Genomic DNA, 19304 nt, shown 5'->3' with positions numbered 1-19304 from the left:
CTGAAGTTCAAACTGAGCAACAGAAGGGGGAAGGAAATTGACTTTCCATGTGACATGGTTGTTAGTGCCAGAGGTGAGAGGACAATAGCCAGACTGCTTCAGGCAACAGTAACTCAAACAACCACTTTTTACAACTAAGGTATGCAGAAGACCAAAATTTCATACAGGCTCACCAAAACTGGGCAAGATTGGAAAAACATTGCTTGTTCTGTCTTTATTTCTGTTTTGACATTCAGATGTCACAATTTGGTGTAAACAACATGAAAGCAAGGATCCATTCTGCCTGTATCAGTTGTTCAGTCTGTGGGGTATATTTTCTTGCCATGCATGGGGTCCCTTAGTACCAAGTAAGCATCATTTAAACACATACCCGAGTATTGTTAGTGATCATGTCTATCTCTTTATGACCACAGTTTACCCATCTTCTGACGGCTGCTTCCAACAGGATAACTTGACTGCTCATCGAGAAACATTGTTTTAATCTGACAACACTGTTTAAATGGCACAGACTGTACGTGTTACCATTCTGCACAAGATCTCCAGATTGCAGCTTTGCCAAAGCAACAGATGAGTTGACGAAGTCTGAAAGTGATGAGTGAATGGATGTTGAGCTCCAGCTCAATCTGTACTACGTCCAAAGAGAGACAGATGAGGATGAAACAGCTGATTTAACATGCTGATGTTGACAGAGATTTCATTAACCACACAGCACATGCCCTGAACCAAAAGATTAAATTATTCAGACTTCTCTAAGATAAATTCAGAACATATTGATGTGCTACCACAAACACTTTAAGTTTACTCTTTTGTGTACTGACCTTACAAAAGTGTGAAGCAAAAGTCAAGCAAATAATTTTCATCCACATTTGGTCTTCTGATACTCCTAGTCCTATTTTCATATCTAGGGACAAACATATAATATTTACTTTCAACAAAGGAATACAGGAATAATCGAATAATCTCTCTCTCTCAGAGAGAGAGAGCGAGAGAGAGAAATCTAGCTATCCATCTAGAGATCTACAGATAGAGATATAAAGATATATCATATGATTTAAAGCCCCTACGTGTAAGAGTGACAATGACCTGTTCTATAGTTCTAACTATAAACACATCACTCACACAATTGATTAATAAAATTGTTGGTGCAACATCAAACATAGTAATATAAGTTTCTTTATAATTCTTAAGCAAAATCCTGAAGCTTTGAATTTTAGGGTCTGTTACTTTAAATAAGTAGATGTAAGTGGATTTATTGGTTTGTCCTTCTGTAGCGTGCAGGAATCAGGAGAATGAGAGCAGATTTGAAGGTAGGTTATTTATAACAGAGCTACTGGCCAAAAGCTACATTGTTATCCATTCTCATCCCATGACATGAAAAACATCAAAGATGGATACAACACAGGTATTCCTTGTAACAAAGAAAAATACAAATGACTTTATACACAGATTAAAGTGGTGCATATACACTGCAAGGTGCTTTCTGCAATTAGGCAGAATTGGATGGTAGTCTGTAAGACTTCAAGAACAGGAAGGGAGTGAAGGCAGAAGCAAGGATTAAAGGGTGGAAGCTGAAAATGGAAGAATGTTGCACCAAATTCAGGAAGGAATTGAGAAAGGTTCTGGGTAGTAATGAAGAGTTACAAAATGACTGGGAAGGTACAGGCATAGTGCTGAGAGAAACTGCCAAGAATCGGTTTGGTGTATCCTCTGGACAAATGAAAGAGGACAAGGAGACTTGGTGGTGTAATGAGGAAGTACAGTAAAGTATTCAAAGGAAGGGGTTGGGAAAGAAAACGTGGGAGATGAAGGAAGAAGACCGTAGTACAGGGAGGCTGGATATACAGCATAGAGAGATGGCAAAGGAAAAGGCTTATAGTGAATTGTATGTGAAACTGGACAGTAAGAGAAGAGAAATGCACTACAGATGGAATAAGTTGATGAGCCATGCTAAGACGCCATGGCAAAGAGTTGGGGTGAGGTGATGATCAATGCTGAGAAAGAGCTCTACAGATGTGATGTTTGCTTTGAGAGTGCTGATGGAGAACTACACAGGTCAGAGGGTGTTATACAGTGTCTTTATGGATCTAAAGAAAGCATGATAGGGTGCCAAGAGAGGGACTGTGGTAACTATGAGGAAGTCAGCAGTGGCAGCAAAGTATGTGAGGCTGGTGCAGGACGTGTAAGAAAGTGATGAGGTGTGTGGTTGGACAGGGGGGTTCAAGGTGGGGGTGGGATTTCATAAGGGATTGGCTCCGAGCACCTTTTTTTTTTTTTTTTTTTTTTTAAATTCGAGGAACAGGCTGATAGATGAGGTCAGGTAGGAGGCTGTGGGAAGTCTCTCCTGGAAGACAGTCTGAAGAGGTGGAGGTCTGCACTGAAGAGAAGAGGTATGAAAGTCAGCAGAAGCAGGACAGAATACATTTGTAGAGGTAGGTGAACATGCAAGGAGTAGAGATAGTGAAGGTAGATGAGTTTCAACAATCAAACTAAAGCAATGTATAGTGCACAAACGAGGTGAAGAAGAGTGCAGCAGGCTAGAGTGGGTGGAGATGAGTGCCAGGGGTCATTTGTGACAGGACTGCAGAAATAGTGAAAAGACAGATTTACAAGATGCCAGTGAGATCTGTGGTGATGAATGGTTTGGAGATGATGGCACCTACAAAAACATAGGAGCAGAAGATGCTCAGATTTTCACAGGGAGAAACAAGAGGAAAATGTAAATATAAATCACTTGTCAGTCTTATCTGAAAATGACATGTTGCCTCCCAGGAAGTGAGTCATGTTTACCAGTGAATCAAATATGTGCAAATTTAAATCAGTTTAAATCATAAACACATGATTTAAAAACACAAATCTTTCATCATGATGAAATCTTTCATTCACAAAACCTAACCTGAGCAGAAGTCTGCACTTTAACAAATGTAATTAATTGAGGATTTGCTTTGCGGATATTAAAAAACCTGAATGCATAACCTTTAAATTCACCAAAGCATGACCCAATTATATTTGAAATATCAGCTGTAATTGCTCCAGTGCGTTCCATCAACCACCACTAGCGCATCTCATATTGAGACTATTACTCTCTGTCAACTCAGACTTGCTCTGGAAAAAAGAAATGAGACAAGTTTATACAAAACAGTGGGGGGGTGGGGGGTTCAGTACTTCATGTGCCATCCAAACTTAATATGCTTCAGTTCTTTTTGTTTATTGCCATTAAAACATTTTACAGTCACAACCTCTCTTGGCAAGAGTGACACTCACTTTTATATGGAAAAATGGGTTTATGATCTCCAAAAAAAAGAACAATTTGCATTTTGGAAAACAAAAAATATGGGTGAAAGACTTAAAACATACACAGCTTTAAATCAAAGTGCTTATGACAAATACAATACAAACACTTCATTGTATTACTAATAAAGGAAGCATGTCTCCAGTTTTAATCTGAGGTAAACCAGGGTGGAGCTGCTGTTTTCATGTACTTTTGAAGTTGAAAAAGGCAAACAGAATCCAGGGAAAGTGTTGAAATAGTGAAGGAGAAGGGATGTCATCTTGAATAAGTTTCTGCAGACCAACATGATGAGAAATGTGTTATTTAATGTTGTGGAGGATCGATCTAAGGTTCAGGCAGAGGAAAGCGTGTGTGTTTTTGGTTTTGTGATGCAGCTCTTCTATTTGGAGATGCAGGGAGGAAAGTTCAAACAGATGATGGTTCTTCCTGGAAAAAGTTAAAAAAGAAAATGAAAAACAAAGGGTTTGTCTCTACCTGCTGTGAACAAAGTCCATTATTGTGCCGTTTCAAATTTCACATTATGTCTCTAGCCTCCAATGTTGCATATCAAAAATACAAATAAGTGCTCCATGGCACAACATAAGACGTTTTGGGACATTGTTTAGGTTGTTTTATTAGACTGCTAATATGCTAAATGCTAGCAAGCTACCCCTTAAAATATAGTAATGTGCAAAGGTCTTGCGCCCACCCCTCATTTCTTTATATCTTTTAAGGAAAACAGGAGCTGAAAGCGATTTAATAAAACCTGTAAATATACATGAAAACAGGATCTATGAAGCAAATTTAGTGTTTACAACATTCTAACAAGCTTAAAAGTCAATATTTGTTATGACCAAATGTATTATTCGACACAGCCTGAGCTTTTATAGTCAAGCATTCTTGTAATTTCTTTCAGTAGTCTTCGGTAATAGATCTCCAACCTTGAATGCGCTTCTTGAAGCACAATCAAAGCTCTTCTTTGGATCTTGGCTGCATTTTGTTCCATTCTCTGTCAAAATGATCCCACACCGCTTCAATAATGTTGCGGTCTGGGCTCTGAAGAGGCCAGTGCATAACTGAGTGTTTGATTAGGTCACTTTCTATTGAGGCGCACTTTTAGTGCACTGGCAGTGTATTTGGGATCACGAGCTAAAATGCAGCCCCAAACCATGACAAAGCCGTTATACCTTCCTCCCAACCTCCTTCATACAGATTCATGATGATTTGAACAAAACATTTCGAATTTGGAAATTAGAAATTTTATGAAACACTCCATAAAACTTTTGCTACTGATCTCCAACCCAATAAATAAAAGAAAACATTCCTCTAAAAATGGTGCAGTACTAGAACTGGACTGAAAATGAGTGAAAGAGCATCTTGTATATCCAGGGTAAAAGCAAAAAGCTGTGATCTGAAGCTGTGCAAAGGATGAACAAAACCATGTTGAAGATGCAAAGACAAATCTCGTGTATTCCTGGAGTAAGTCGTGACAATACACAAAATAAATGTTGCAAGACATGTTCACTTCCACTAAATCTTCTATTCAAATGCTGATTGGCTGTTAAATATTTCTATCCATGAAGTCAAACGTAAACACATGAATCCAAGCAGGCAGGTAGTTTTTAAGCAATGCCCAGAGAAATGCTTCCATGTTTAATGTTTAATATGGACATCACTTTGTCTACCTGATGTTGGAGAGCTTCTGCAGAAGGATGGAGAACTTCTCCAAAGATGGGAGGTCCAGATGAGGGTTTTTAAGGAGCAAGGAAGCTGTTTGGAAAAACTCTTCACAGCTACATGCATCCAGAAAGGAATTTAAGTAGCCTATGAGCACAAAAACAAAAGCAAAGAGAGCAGGATATTATCAAGGCAATTCTGATGATCTGCAACACATTTTATTCAATGTCAAAACTTCTAAAGAGATGGGAATTATCAGCTTAATTTTGCCAGCAAGAAAACTACATGAACACACCAACAAACCACGAATAACACAGCAAAACAGGAACACATATGCTGGTCAGAGTGTCTCTTAGAACATTGTATTTCCATATTGTCACTTAACTTTGACCTCAAACCTCAAACATACACAAACTCACACAGGGAGATGAAACAAAGGACAACAACACCAGCGCACACAGATGGGAGCTGTAGATCTCTTAAATTAATAACAGCAAACGTTGACCTTAAAATGAAGACGATTTCGAGTAAACAAACATTTGTTTCTGCTAAAAGTCACATTCCTGCTCCTTGAAAAAGTAGCTGTGTGTTAAAACACACATGCAGTGAGGGAATACAATCTGAGCAACAGAGGGACTTTTTTGGCTGGTGAAGCAGCGCTACTGGCATCAAATCACAGCGGAAGATTGGATGGAGAAGAATAGCACCAGGCTTAGATAAGAAAGGATCAGACAGATAGAAAGATAATAAGACAAAGATAAGCAGGAAAACATGGATTGGTCAGTCTTTTTCCAACAATATCTTGCCCTCAAAATTACTATGGATAACTATGGTAAAATGAATACTACTGGTATTCATTTTACAGCTTATAGGTACATTTGACGTATTTCAAATTTAAGCATTTTTAAACTGCCTTTAACTCCAGACTTTTAATGTAAGCTTAAACATGGCCCACACAGACAAACATAATCCACCAGTGCAGCAGAAGGTAAAGGCTCCAACTAATTATATGTTTCAGTTAGACAATTATTTTTAATATAGTCAAATCAAATGTAGAATAAACAGCGTTATCACCAAAACTCCCCAAGGTCCTGTTATTTAAAACTATGCTGGGTTAATAGTTGAAAAGACTGAGTTACCGGTAGGGAATGTGACTACCTCTGTACAAGAAGAGGCAGTTTGACCACAGATGTTTGGTACATTTGTGTATAAATGGACCTATTTACATTTTTTTTTTTTTTTTTTTATTGCTAACCTTAAGGTGTAAACCTTTCCCCCTCTTCCTCAGCCCTTTTCCATCTCCCCTCATTACTGCTTGTAAAACAGAATAATTAGCAAGTCTCGCAAGGCTTACAATCCCCTTGAAACACACAAATATCTGCACACACATACAAACACACAGACCTCAGTCCCCAGTCGCCTCTGGCATATGGTCCTGCTGTTTATTAGCATGCAGCAGTTTAAATGATACGGCTCATAACCCTGCTGAACTCACCCTTCCATGAAAACACACTGCAGCTGGTATCTTAACCTTGTCCACCTCCATCTACTCTTTTGTCTTCCAATAAGTAAGACAGAAAGTGGTAGGGGTCCAAGGTTTTATGACCACGATTTCCAAATCTATTGCCTGACCACTACTTATGATTGATGTGAGTTCAGAAAAAAAAAAAAAAAAAACAACACCCCAAAAAACGTACTTTTTCACATGTGGTTTTTATGTGGGGAATATATGGAGTGATACACCCAGGAGGGCCTGTTTTAACTCAAAGAAAATTGTGATATTCAGAGCAGTCTATAAATCTGGGTTAGCAAAGTAATCACAGCAGCTTTGTCAATCAAAACCAGTTTTTAAGCAATATGAATTATACAGTTTTAAAATTGTCTCATAAGCTAGATAAAACTTGAACCATGCATTTCAAAAGTTGTTTCCAAAGAAGTCGGCAGAATCTAAATAAAAGTAGAATGCAATATATTTAAAAAATTAACTCTACATTTTATTGAAAATAGTGAAAAATATCAATGTGCTTATTTTAAATTGAGAAAAGTCAGGAGAGGGACTTGTTTACCACTGTGTTGCATCACTTCTTTTTTTTTTGTAAAGTCTTTGGGAACAGGGTTGTTTCCTCCAACTGTAATGAACAAACTATACACTTTTAGAAAACTCATTCTATAATAGGAATAGGAAAAAGAACTTAGTTGTGGTCAGAGGTTTACATACACCCATCTTGGACATGAATGTCATGGTAATTTGGGTCTTTTAACCCCTACTATCATTTGGTTAATTGTCCTCAACACCCAACCAAGTTTCTGGCATAATTCTGGTTATCTGACCACTCTTTTTGGACATTTAAATGGGTCGGTTTCCTGGCACAGACTCTGCCTTAAAGCGTAATCCATAAATTTTCAACAGGGTTGACATTGGAGCTTTCCAGCAGCTGAAAATGTGCATGCTTTATCCATTCCGAAACCAATTTTGATATGCGTTTGCGATCATTGTCATGTTGGAATACCCAGACATGTCCAAGTTTTAAATGTGTAGCTGCTGAGTTAAGAAGAAGTTAAAGAACTTGGATGTAGCCCTTACTTTTCACGATTTCATCCACTTCGAAAAATGTACCAGTACCACTGGCCACACAACAGCCATAGAGCATGATACTACCACCACCATGCTTGACAGCTGGTACAGTGCTCTTTGAAAGCCTGACATTTACGGAGGTCTTTAGCGCCTCCTTTGTTGGGCGACACCCTCTCAAGTCCAATGTAAAACCAGCTTTACTGTGGACAGGGGCACTGGTGTTCCAACAGTTTCCAATTCCTTCCAAGCTTGAGCCTTGGTTGTTCCTGAGCCTCATCTAAGGGTAAAAATGTGGTTGTTCTCCCCAAGACCTTGGCAAGCTGGTGACACATCTACACAACTCATATGCATGTTCAGTTTGTTGAAATGATGGAATCTGCAATTGTTTAGAAATGGCTTCAAGTGCCCTTCCCAACTTGTGTAAATCTATTGGTCAATCAGTTGGTAAAGCTGGTAAAGAGAAACTACCGGTTATAGTCCATCATGATCACTAGTGAGATGTTAAAAGGCCTTAAAAGATTGAGCCAGTATATATACTTTTGATTTTGTGTGGATTAAAGAAAGAAAAAAAATCAGACTTGTATTGTTGCTTTTTAAACACTGAATTTTTGTTAAATAATGACCCGTTTACCATTATTATGGGATGTCCTCACAGGAAGTCATTCTTTCATTGTGCATTGGTTTGTAGCTAATTATTGATCCTGGACATTCCAAGGTCCAGTTGCCTAGGTAACTCTCTAATGTCTTTACCACCCTGTAACATTTCAATCAGCAGTAGCCCTCACTGTCATTAGTAGTTACTTTAAAGTTTCACCTTGAAGTTCAGAAAAGTTTAACTCAGAACATGCTCACTTTGTGTTGTCTGTGGTTATTTTGCTTGTCATTGCTTGGAGTTGGTTAATGCCAGTGAGGGTCTATGGTTTCATGTTGCTGACCCTTGCTTCCTTTGTGAATGTTCTTTTAAAATATAATTGCTGATAGCTTTAAAGAAGCAATTCTGGATTAAAAAAAACAAACAAAAAACAAATCACAGACCAACTCAAACAGCATTAAACTGTCAGATAACAGAACATCAATAGATTTTAATATCTTCTAACACTGTGCAAAGACCAAGTATCTTAGATTTAAAAAGGTTTTCAGTTGTGAAACTGTTTTTGTAATGACTGTAGTATAAGGTATAATCATTTAAATAAACAGACTACAGTTTCACATTGACAGATAGTATTCATGTATCACATTTCCACTTTTTAATTATTTCCTAGGGTGAGGGATACCAATGACTGAATGGTAAATGGACTGGTTCTTATACAGCACTTTTTAACTCAGAGTACTCAAAGTGCTTTATACAAACTTGCCTCATTCATCCATTCATACAAGCACTTTATTTCTGTGCTTTTTCTACCTAAGTGCTTTCTATCTAACATTCACACATATTCATACTCTGATGGATGCATCAGAGAGCAACTTGGGGTTACTACCATGCCCAAAAACATTTGGCATGCAAAATGTCTTGCTATTCAATGCAAATGCAAAACTACTACTACTGCTACTCAGCAGGCACATGTATCAACATTCATGAACTGATCTGCATTGACCCTTCTAGGTTAAATGTACCAGAAGAACGCTTTAATTGTTAAGTTACAGAAAATGTGAGTCACATCATTATATACACTAAAAATAGGTGTCAACAACCAGTATTCATTAAATGAGTTTTACAATGGAAGCCAAAGCCTCTTACTGTAAACCTTTCTTTGCTCTGAGCTGCATTGGAAAAAAAACACACCATAACCATTCATCTAAAAGTGTTTACCACAAAACAAGCCTACTTACAGGACTCTTCACTGAGTTTCATCAGAATGTCTATAGGCATGTTGAGCCCTGTGCGACTCCCCTGAAGCACTGAAAGCAGCCTCTGCACTCCTCCATAGTGGATGAACAGCCCTCGACTCTCCTCATTCATCAGTTCTCCATAGAGACTTTCAAGTGCCTGGGACAGCAAATCAGCTGCACATGAAAAGAGTAAAGTAGAAACAGTCAAAAACACTCCAGGTGTTTAGTTGAAAATGACACATTTCAACCTCCCATTGGCAGTTTGGTCTTTCAGTTGAAATTATGGTCTTAAAATATGTAAAAATAATAAGTTTGTTTGGTTTTTTTTTTTTTACATTTAAAGTCGCTGTTTTTGTTGTTTTAATGATTTTTTTCCAATAATTTTAAAAATAATAATGACAATTATAATTTATAGTATTACTAATCATTTTTAATATATTTACATACATACATGTTTTTTTAAACACGTTTATCAAGGGTAACAGCTCAGTGGAAGATTTCATCAAATTTTGTTTGAAGGTTTCCACCTGTTCATTTCAAGCGTGTTGACCGCCTCGGTAGCCTCACCCCAACCATTTTCATTGTTTTCTGTTCTTGCAGAGAATTTTACATACATAAAAACAGCTTGTACAAACTGTATAGTTAATTTAAAGAAAACAAAACAACATGCAAATGTTTAAGTCTTTGGCTATTGACTGTATTGAGCCTCATATTGGGAGGTCCAGTGAACAGCTACGAAATGCAAGTTCATTTCTTGTCAGTCACTTGTTCAATTTCTTTTGAACATCTAAAAATGAAAGACTATGTGTAAGAATGGCTGTATTTCCCAAACAGTTAATGCAAAACTTACTGAATCCCTTGAATTAAAGCTGAAAATCACATCTTTGCTGTTATAAAATCCATTGTTGTACAGATGCAAAAACATAAAAAAATCTGTAATTGTCCAAATACTTATGGTTCTAACTGTATGATTACTTATTTGAGGTTAGATTACTCACTGAGGCAGAGACGTTTCTTAGTGTATCCCTTTGCATTAGATGCATTACACATGGGAAGTACTCATTCACCAGCTGTTTCCTATCTTCTCCCACTTAACTCACAACTCTCCACTGTACTTTGGATGTAATGGCTACAGTCCTCTGACAAAGTTATTTTCAAATTTCTAAAAGCTTCACATTTTACCTGACATATGATAAAAGCCAAGCTTTGTTAGTTTTAGTGCCTGAGTTTGTTATATATAAAAATGAGCAATTAGCAAAGGAGAAGAAATATCTCTTTATTACAGTTAATTTGGCTCCTCAACAATCCACAAGGAGAAAAAAAAAAAAGAAACCTGGTAGGCAGATTGACAGAAAACAGTCTGCATTGATGTGCTGAGGGAGCCCTCGAGCAGACGGAAGGTCATTTTAGAAAAGAGTTTCATAAAATATGTCAGGATTTGTCAGGTTTGTGGGCTGAACCCAGAGAGCCAACCAAGATTTATAGAGTGGAAGGGCAAAGAGCTCCTTGCCCTTTTAGAATATTTGCACGTAACGGAAGAGGGCCAAGAACCTGAAGCAATGCTAGCAGCTCCGTGATCTGAGGATTTTCCTTATCAAACCCAGCCGTGAGTTTAGATCCAAAACAATCCCTATCACTCACTGTCAATATATAAACTGTGGATGGAAGAATAACATGTTAGTGTAACATGATGCCAATCATTACAATGCCAATATCCTAACGTTTAGCAGGAAATGTTTACCATTCTACTGTCTTAGTTAAGCTTTGTTTAGGAACAAACACAAATCATGTAAATCCATCCAGCAACTTTATATTTAGGTCTGCACTCAGACAACAAACCTTGACCCAGGTTCAACTATATAGAGCAAGGCATATCTTCTAATCTTCTAATTATCTCAGAAAAGACAGTAGTGACTTATATATTTTTTTTTAAAGTATGGTCCTATGCATACATACGCTGGGACACTTTAAATCAGAGCATAGCATCAAGTCAGTTATACTTCTAGAATATTGATCTGGTCATTTAAGTAACAGAGCAGGGTTGTTAATCAGTCTCATCTGCTTCGGTGTTAATGACATTAACAGCAGATGCACTAGAGACACAATAATTGGGCAACCTGCAAAACAGTAATGGTTTTACAGGTGGAGGCCTCTGCCTTTTTTTCCCCAACCATCTTTTTAATTTATTTTCTCATTAGTTTTGCATTTGGCTAGGGTTAGTTTCACTATTGGTAGCATGATGAGGTTGCACAGATAGTACAACTCCTTCTAGGATGGCACATCAATATGTGCTATTGCCAGAAGATTCACTGTGTCTTCCAGCACAGTCTCAAGAGCATGGAGGAGACTCCAGGAGAGCTACACAGGGCTGTAAAAGATACTTAACCCATTAGCAAGAATGGTATCTGCTCCTCTGAGGAAGGAGGGACATGATGAGCACTACCAGAACCCTACAAAATTACCTCCAGCAGGCCACTGGTGTGAATATTTTTGACCAAACAATCAGAAACAGACTTCATGAGAGTAGCCTGAGGGCCAGACTTTCTGTATTGGGTCCTGTGCTCACTGCACATTGAGATCTGATGTGCTTTCAAAATGTTCTTTTAATTTTTGAGGAGTATATGTATATATACACGTGTTTTCATTAATACCTTGTGTGATGGTGCTGAAGATAATGAGGACAGAAAGGATCCGTGTATGAGGACAAGGGCTTTGGTAAAGAGGCCAACTTCCAGCTGCTTCAGAGCATTTCATAGGGTGATCTGAATCTTCTGCAGGCTTTGACACTTCCTCTCCTATCCATTGCAGAGTAGCAGATGGTGCTACATGCTGGGTAAAATACACAGAAACACACACTTAGATGCTCTGGCCATTGCACAATATCAGCAACTGTGCCTGCAATCATTTACTTTTGTTATATAACTGTCAAAACAGAAATTACATGCCTACAATGATCTTCATCAAATGCTAGTGTATAAAATACAAGGTCAGCCTGACAGGGAGCCAGCAGGCTTCTTCTGCAACTTTTCCATAACTGATGGATCTAATAAATCAGCACAGTAAACTACAGCTACTATCCAAGATTTATGTATTTTGAAAGCTGAAGAGCTGGTGGTCTTCTATTCCCTTTCCCCAAGGTCTCCACTGGTTCACCAAGAACCCTCATCTTAAGGTCATCTCTGTTTCTCCATCTATGTGTTTTGGCTCAAAGCCAGTTGGTATTCATCATATAAAGGGAACACATTATTCAGCAATAAGGAATCAAGTGGTTTAACGGGCCCAAGCTCCCTGTAGGAGGACTAGTGACAAGGACTTAAGGCTGGAAGATTGGAAACGGTAGAAAGTAAGTGGATAAGGACAGTTGGTATGGGCTGAACCCAAGCTCATAGCTGGGACTGAGACCAGATGACTGGCAGCTGGGTAAGGACTTCATACGAGCATGAAAATTGCAGTCCAAGTCTGCAAATGGGATTGGGCCACGGTTTAATAATGTCTCACATTCAGATAGAAATTGCTGATGTACAGTGTTTGTTATCTAGGACTCTTGAGGGGCTTGTGGCCGGATAAGGAGAAGGACACACACCCTTATCAGAGCCACAAAAACGGCGACAGCCTGCTCAAATGTCTAGACTGTCTGACACACATACAGGCAGGGGACTTCAGAAAACCAAGCATCTCATGTAAACACAAGATGAAACTCGACAGGACTACCAAACAAGAAAGCCTTCCTTAGTGTGAAGGGAGATGTAGCGATAAAGTGGATATCCCCCGCTTGAAGTCAATGTGTACCTCTGATGTGTGGGGAGGGAAAAACTGTGTCAACTTTAGAGCCAGCCTCATGTTTTGAAATGGGGTCCAGCAGCTTTCTGCTAGCAGAATAATACTCACCTTTATAAAGGCCAATGAAATATGAATGAGCCAGGCCACAGAATTACCTGCATCTTGTTATAGATTGTAATCTCACCCTGCTGTGTTCTTACTTTCTAAAAGCAAAGCTTATCTATTAATAGGAATAACACTGCTGCTGAAAAGTGTCCAGAAGCAATGTTTTAGGAATAAAGCAGCTGTTACTTAGATTAATGTCCTTTCAGGCAGCTATGCGGGAGATTTAGTTTTTAAACAGTGGCAGATCATATAAACAAGATGCAGCCCATTTTGTCTTTCTTGCAGAAAAACAAACCATCCCCCCTGAAGGTCACTGTCTTGGCAACGTTTTTTCAGCACTGGCTTGTTCGCTCACAGTGAACACACGCTTAAAAGTTTCATGAAAAAGAATAGTGACTGTGTTAGACTTTGTTTATAATGATCTCAGCCAGAGCTTAAATAGTCATAGCGTAACATTTCTTTCAACAACCCACCAAGAACATTTCCTAATAAATATTGTGCATGGCCAAAGGTTTAATTATTATTATTTTTAGCTGAATTCCGGTAAAAATGTCATGCTCCACATGTCCTACTGTCCATAATATAATACAGTAAGTTCCTTGGTGCATCTAAAAATTATCTGCTCTAACAACACAGCTTGCTCACAGAAAAAATATTATCTTTACCTGCCTGCTGTTGTCCAAGTGTCTCAAAGCAGAGTAAATGAGGCGAAGCAGGTTGAGGAGGAGCTTAGGTTCTGACAAAGGAGTGTGATGAAGCTGGTCTGCTAATAACGGCAGCACCTAAGAAACCCAAGATACGTTATGTCTAATCAAACTCTGTCCACGTCTCATCATCTCCTGCTTTTTTGTTGTTGTGACACCAACTGTGTGTTGGAATACAGCTGGGATGAAATGCAAAGATCAGAGCAAAGCTGCATTGAGCACACCACCTTGAGGCATCTTTCGCTGAGCAGAACCTCTGAAGGCAGACACCGGCCTACACCTTCCACTTTGTTTTCTGTTACATCAAGCACCCACTCCAGCAGAAAGGCCATGAGCTTCAGTGGAGAGGGAGTTGCGCTGCCCTGAAGGAACAAGGGTGAAAAATAAGTTGCAGTTGCTGTGTTTATTAGACCTCTCCCAGCTCAAATATAATGCAAAGAAAAAGTGTAAAAAAATAAATAAATAAAAATAAAGCAATAAAAGTTTGACAAAGCCAGCTTTCTCAGCAGGGATATAACAGTATCCAACTCTGTATATCTATCTTCATCAACAGCAGTCATGATAACTTAACATAATCACAAACTATGATTTATCATGTCAGTTGGAAGTATGCGTGTGGTTTGTGGAGAAGGGCTGTTGTACCATTTCCTTTCCGGGTATGTGTAAAGAGCTGTGTTAGTGTTTGTCTAACCACACTAAACCATGTGCAGCGTTTTTCACTAAACACATTAACGATAAATTAAGTAACATGGCTGTAATTAGAGGAAATCTGTAAATCCTGCTGATTGGTAGTACATTTAACTGTTAAACAAACAACCCCCCCGGTCCCACTCCCACACACAGAGACGCACTCAGAGTAGATGAAGTACCTTGTTGTTGGGTTTTCCAGAAGCTGTTGCTTTCTCCTTGTTGCAAGGTTTAAAACACTCGGTACTCTTAATAATCCCTTTGTTGCAGCTTCTTGTTGCTAAATTGTGCTCATATTTCCTCTTAAAATAATAAAAAAAAAGCCAAAAAGTAAATGTCAATATCTGTTTTGTCTATTTACTAAAGATAACAGATATCAGAATGGCCTCCATTATTCAACTCTCATTATTAGATGCTGAAAACTGATTGTGAGACTAAACGTCACAACTTGAAGGCTTTTCATATAAAACATGAATGAACGGCCTTTTCTGCACTGATATATTTGTTGTTACCTGAAGATTTTCAAGCCGAGCCTGCACCCTCTTGGATTGGCTCTCCAGCCTCTTATTTCGTTCACTGATCTCATTCGACTGTTGATTTGAAAAAAAAAAAAAAGACAAAAAAAAAAAAAAGACAATGACTATCAGTGTGCTGTTGCAATATAAATTCCCCAAAAGCACTTAGATCAACAAAACAAGTGTAGACAAAGCAATCCTAATCCACTGTCGTATTAGTGGACTTCCAGATATGTTATGTTGTAGTGCCCTCCTCTGGATCAACAAGCTACTGGCTTGGTAAGAAAACTTTTACTTCATTTTTGGGAAGATCTGAATGGTAACTTTGAAGATGCCATCATCTTCATTTTGAATATGACATTCAAAAGTTGAAAATAATTATGTTTATGAAATGTTCAGACCTAGATTAGAAATTTTACGAATGCAACCAATTCCAACCTGCTTCTTCATGTTATCATTGAGATCCTTGATTGTCTCAAAGTTGCTTTTAAGCCTCTTGTTTTCTTTGTTTTTCTCTCGAAGAAGGTCCTGCAGCCGGCTCAGTTCATGCTGGTGTTTCTGGTGAGATGCACACATAACTGAACATTCACACAAAATGAAGATACCAGTCACACCTTATGGAATAATCCATGGCCTATAAGGCCTGTAAGTGCATGGATGGTTATATAGAAGGTGGAAGGAAAGGGAACTATGTGTGGTGAAGAACACGCCCCTTCTTTTTAATGTAATATGATGTTTTATTCGTGTCAAACCTCCTCTATTGTCACAATGCGGCTGTGGACCATCTCTTTCATCCCAGCCAGCTTCAGAAAAGCCTCTTCTTGCCGTTTTAGCCTCCTTTCTCTCTCATGCAGTTCTCTCTCCCGCTGCTGCTGATTTTGTCGCTCTGCCTGTGAACACACAAATGCATGCTGAGTCTACAGCTTCAGCACAATAAAAAACGAAATACCTAACATGCCATGTTTGTAAGGTTTCTTCATTTTAATTGATTGAGCAATTCTGGACATAGAGCTTTATTTATTCTATTATGAGAGGAAGAAATACTAATGTGCAAACCTTTAGCTGTTTGTGTATGGTCATCATTTCACGGTAAATCTTGACTAGTGCAAAGGAAGATGAGTCACATGAGTTGGGAAACTGGAAATCCCACTGCAGCTCTCTGTCACTCTCAGTCTCCTGGGACCCAGAGCTACCATCCAGATAGGAAGGCAAGGTCACATCTGGACAAGAGTATCAAGTTATCAAAAGAAAACTTTAAATGAACTTAGGATATAATTTCAGCTTCTGATTGAAGCAGAAAACATTTGCCTTGGCAACAAAGTGGACTACTAGCTGTGAAACACACATACCTGTTTCTGTAAACAGCATCTGAGACTCCTGAAGTGGGACTACTGTGGAGTCTGCACTCAGGTCCTCATTACTGCCATGCAGACTACAACTGTGCCAAATCAAACCAAACACAACCACATACAGGTTTTGCTCAAAGAAGTCATCATACACATGCAAACACTTCCGTGGTGTTACTGATCACTTACTGCTCAGGATGATTGGCGACTGCTTTGAACAGTTCATGCAAAGCTCTGTTGTAACATTTCAAATCTTTGCTTAGCTCTTTGGACCCACCAGTCAAAACAAGTCTTTGTGCAAAGTCTAAAAAAAATAAAATAATTAAAAATAATAATTACAGTCATTCAGTAATTTATTTAATTTGTGTAGCACTGTCCGTACATGTGATGTGGGCAAGTGCAATATGTGGTGTAACTTTAGAAATGTGTCCAAAATGGAAAAACTAGCTCTCAGTGAGATTTTATATCAGCAATTTGTTTTCTCAAGGGCCCACATGAGAAACCGGGATTGTTGTAGGAGGCTGCACTAACAAGCTGAACTCAACTCCGCTAAATATGAATTTGAGCTCTTTATAAGGGCCCACATTTCCCATGACCCTTGAAACCGGAGCTTCAGTATTTGTTGACCAGTTGAATGTTTTTCAAAACACCAAATTTTTAGCAATGGGACAATTGCGCTTGAAATTTCTTTTAAAGAAAGCTGGGCTACCAGCTGCAGTAGCTCTATATACTTTGTTTCACTTAAAAACAAACAAACAAGAAAACAAAAACAACAATGTAATTTTTAGCTCTTTATAAGCTATCCCATACAGTGTTGCAACTCACACAGCAGTTTGCCTTTTAGCTTTCACCATGTTTAAAATAGATCCCTTGGGCTGCCACGATTAGTCGACTAGTCACGATTACGTCGACTATCAAAATCGTCGACGACTGTTTTAGTCGAGCTTCGTTTGATTTGTAAGATAGAACAGTTGAATGTTTTTAAGAGTGTAATAACGGACTGAAAAGATGGCAGCACTGCATGTACAAGGATGCCAGCTGCCGTTAAACCCCGAAAAGAAGAAGTTTGTCCCAGCAATGGCCCAGCTCACAATTGGCGGCAGCTAGTTAGTTTTAAATTTCTTTATTCTTTCTGGGTCACAAAATAAACGCTGGCGAGAATGTAACTACCAGCTGCTCAGTTTATCAAGACACTACATATAAAAGCGCTCCGACTTTTCGGAGACGTTTCCCACTAGCTCGAAACAAACAAACAAGAAAACAAAAATCAACAATGTAAACATTTCCCAAAAATGACTGTTTGGCTTTTTTTTAGTATTTTATTTGTTCTGAACCTTTGCATTTTAAAGTCAGTACAGAACATTATCAACTCCACTGTGTTGACAGATAGCAGGAGTTTATTAAACTTCACCGAAACTTGCTTTTTTAAAATTTAATAAACTACCATTTTTAAAATAGAAAAAAAAGCTATATATTCAATAACATCCTGTTAACCAGTGAAGACAAATGTGGTGTGACGTGCAATATTTAATAAATATATAATGCTTAAAGATCTGTTGGAACCAATGGTTGGAACCCAAAAAGGGCATGTGACACCCAGACTACACTTACCATCACTGGTTCCTGTGGTAGTTCCCTTTGGAGGTAGAACCTAAAAGACAGTGCAACATGTTTTAGAAAATAGGTGCAAAAAGACAAAATGTCATATAACTATTTGTCAAATAACGTGGTGACTACTCTTACATGAAGCCTACATACACAGCTGGTAACCCACAAATACAGAGGCTCGGTGTTCAACTAGCTACACGTTAACCTAGTCTGTTTCTTATGAAGTTAGATACAGGGATGGGAGACCAGATATTAATGATTTAAACGCGTAGGTTAACGTTCATTTAACCAGTAGTAACTATGTAAACAAGCTTGGTAAACGTCGGTCGGAGAACAAACAGAAGAATGGACAGGCAACTTTTGCACCGGTTAGCGTTTCCAAGATACTGCACCACAAAACTTAACTGTGTACTTCACATTGTCAAACCTGCTTCCTCCTCTCCAAATATTGCTGCCCAGGCTTTTCCACTGTGTTATTCAAGTCGGCATCCTGGAAATGTTGGTTCATAGCTACTGTTCCTGTGGTTAGAATCCACTGAATCTTCCTCCTCTTCACTTTTATCCCACGAGTTCACGTAAAATAAAAAATAAAACCAACTTCCGGTTAAAACTTTCGAATTAAAACCTCTTCATATCGTGGACAAAGGTACTTTTTCTGAGCTCGTATTCTGTAAAGTTACAGGTGACATGTTTGAAAACGTCCTTAACCAACTGTGTTCGCTAACTTTAAAGCACCATCCAAAATTTGGCGGATGATTAATCACGTGACGCATTTTCTTCCACGCCACCAGCGCTGTTTAGTGGGGGACAATGGCGCCAGCTAGTGGCTTTTAAATGTAATCCATATGTGTGAACGAGAGGCAGACAGGTATAACAGTGAAGCTGCAAGGAGCAGAGGCAGTGAAGGTGGATGAGTTTAAATACCTGGGGTCATCCAACCAGGTGAAGGAGAGAGTGCAGGCAGGGAGGAGTGGAGAGGACAAAAGGAAGACCTGAGAGGAGTTGCATGGATGTAGTGCTGAGGACATGCAGAGGGTTGGTGTAACAGAGGGGCATGCTAGGAATAGGGTAAAATGGAGGCAAATAATCCTCTGTGGTGATCTCTAAAGGGACCAGTCGAAAGAAAAAGAAGAAGAATATTGCTCAAAGAAAAGAGTTATTGCTCCAAATAAAAAGAGAGAAGTACACGACTATAAGTGACAGCAGGTG

At 38.7% G+C, this 19304-nt stretch overlaps 1 protein-coding gene across 6 annotated transcripts; it reads right to left on the bottom strand.

Moving 5' to 3' along the window:
• Window positions 1-1300: 1300 nt before the first annotated feature.
• Window positions 1301-18885, bottom strand: LOC116311983 (coiled-coil domain-containing protein 138). Of its 6 annotated transcripts, none has more exons than XM_031729227.2 (15): window positions 18523-18885; window positions 18099-18138; window positions 16677-16791; window positions 16491-16579; window positions 16198-16361; window positions 15894-16031; window positions 15580-15699; window positions 15139-15216; window positions 14809-14928; window positions 14167-14301; window positions 13901-14017; window positions 12002-12179; window positions 9351-9524; window positions 4954-5092; window positions 1301-3715 (listed from the first exon to the last, which is right to left on the bottom strand). In XM_031729227.2, the coding sequence occupies exons 1-15, from the start codon at window positions 18601-18603 to the stop codon at window positions 3589-3591; spliced, it is 1815 nt and encodes a 604-aa protein (XP_031585087.2). In that variant the 5' UTR covers window positions 18604-18885; the 3' UTR covers window positions 1301-3588. The 6 variants fall into 6 exon arrangements, with proteins under 6 accessions (XP_031585087.2, XP_039456464.1, XP_039456463.1 ...); XM_039600530.1 differs by lacking the exon at window positions 18523-18885 and adding an exon at window positions 18231-18451; XM_039600529.1 differs by lacking the exon at window positions 9351-9524.
• Between the last annotated feature and the right edge of the window lie 419 nt (window positions 18886-19304).

This window comes from Oreochromis aureus, linkage group 16 (assembly GCF_013358895.1).
Source record: "Oreochromis aureus strain Israel breed Guangdong linkage group 16, ZZ_aureus, whole genome shotgun sequence".
Classification (NCBI taxonomy): Eukaryota; Metazoa; Chordata; class Actinopteri; order Cichliformes; family Cichlidae; genus Oreochromis; species Oreochromis aureus.
This window is presented reverse-complemented; position numbering and strand designations above follow the sequence as displayed.

Excerpts from the sequence above, each read along its gene's own strand:
- LOC116311983 (XM_031729227.2), bottom strand. The coding sequence starts at position 18,603 with ATGAACCAACATTTCCAGGATGCCGACTTGAATAACACAGTGGAAAAG. Across the intron at positions 14,929-15,138 it reads CTCGGCTTGAAAATCTTCAG|AGGAAATATGAGCACAATTT; the intron begins GTAACAACAAAT and ends TATTATTTTAAG. Across the intron at positions 12,180-13,900 it reads ACTTGGACAACAGCAGGCAG|CATGTAGCACCATCTGCTAC; the intron begins GTAAAGATAATA and ends TATTTTACCCAG.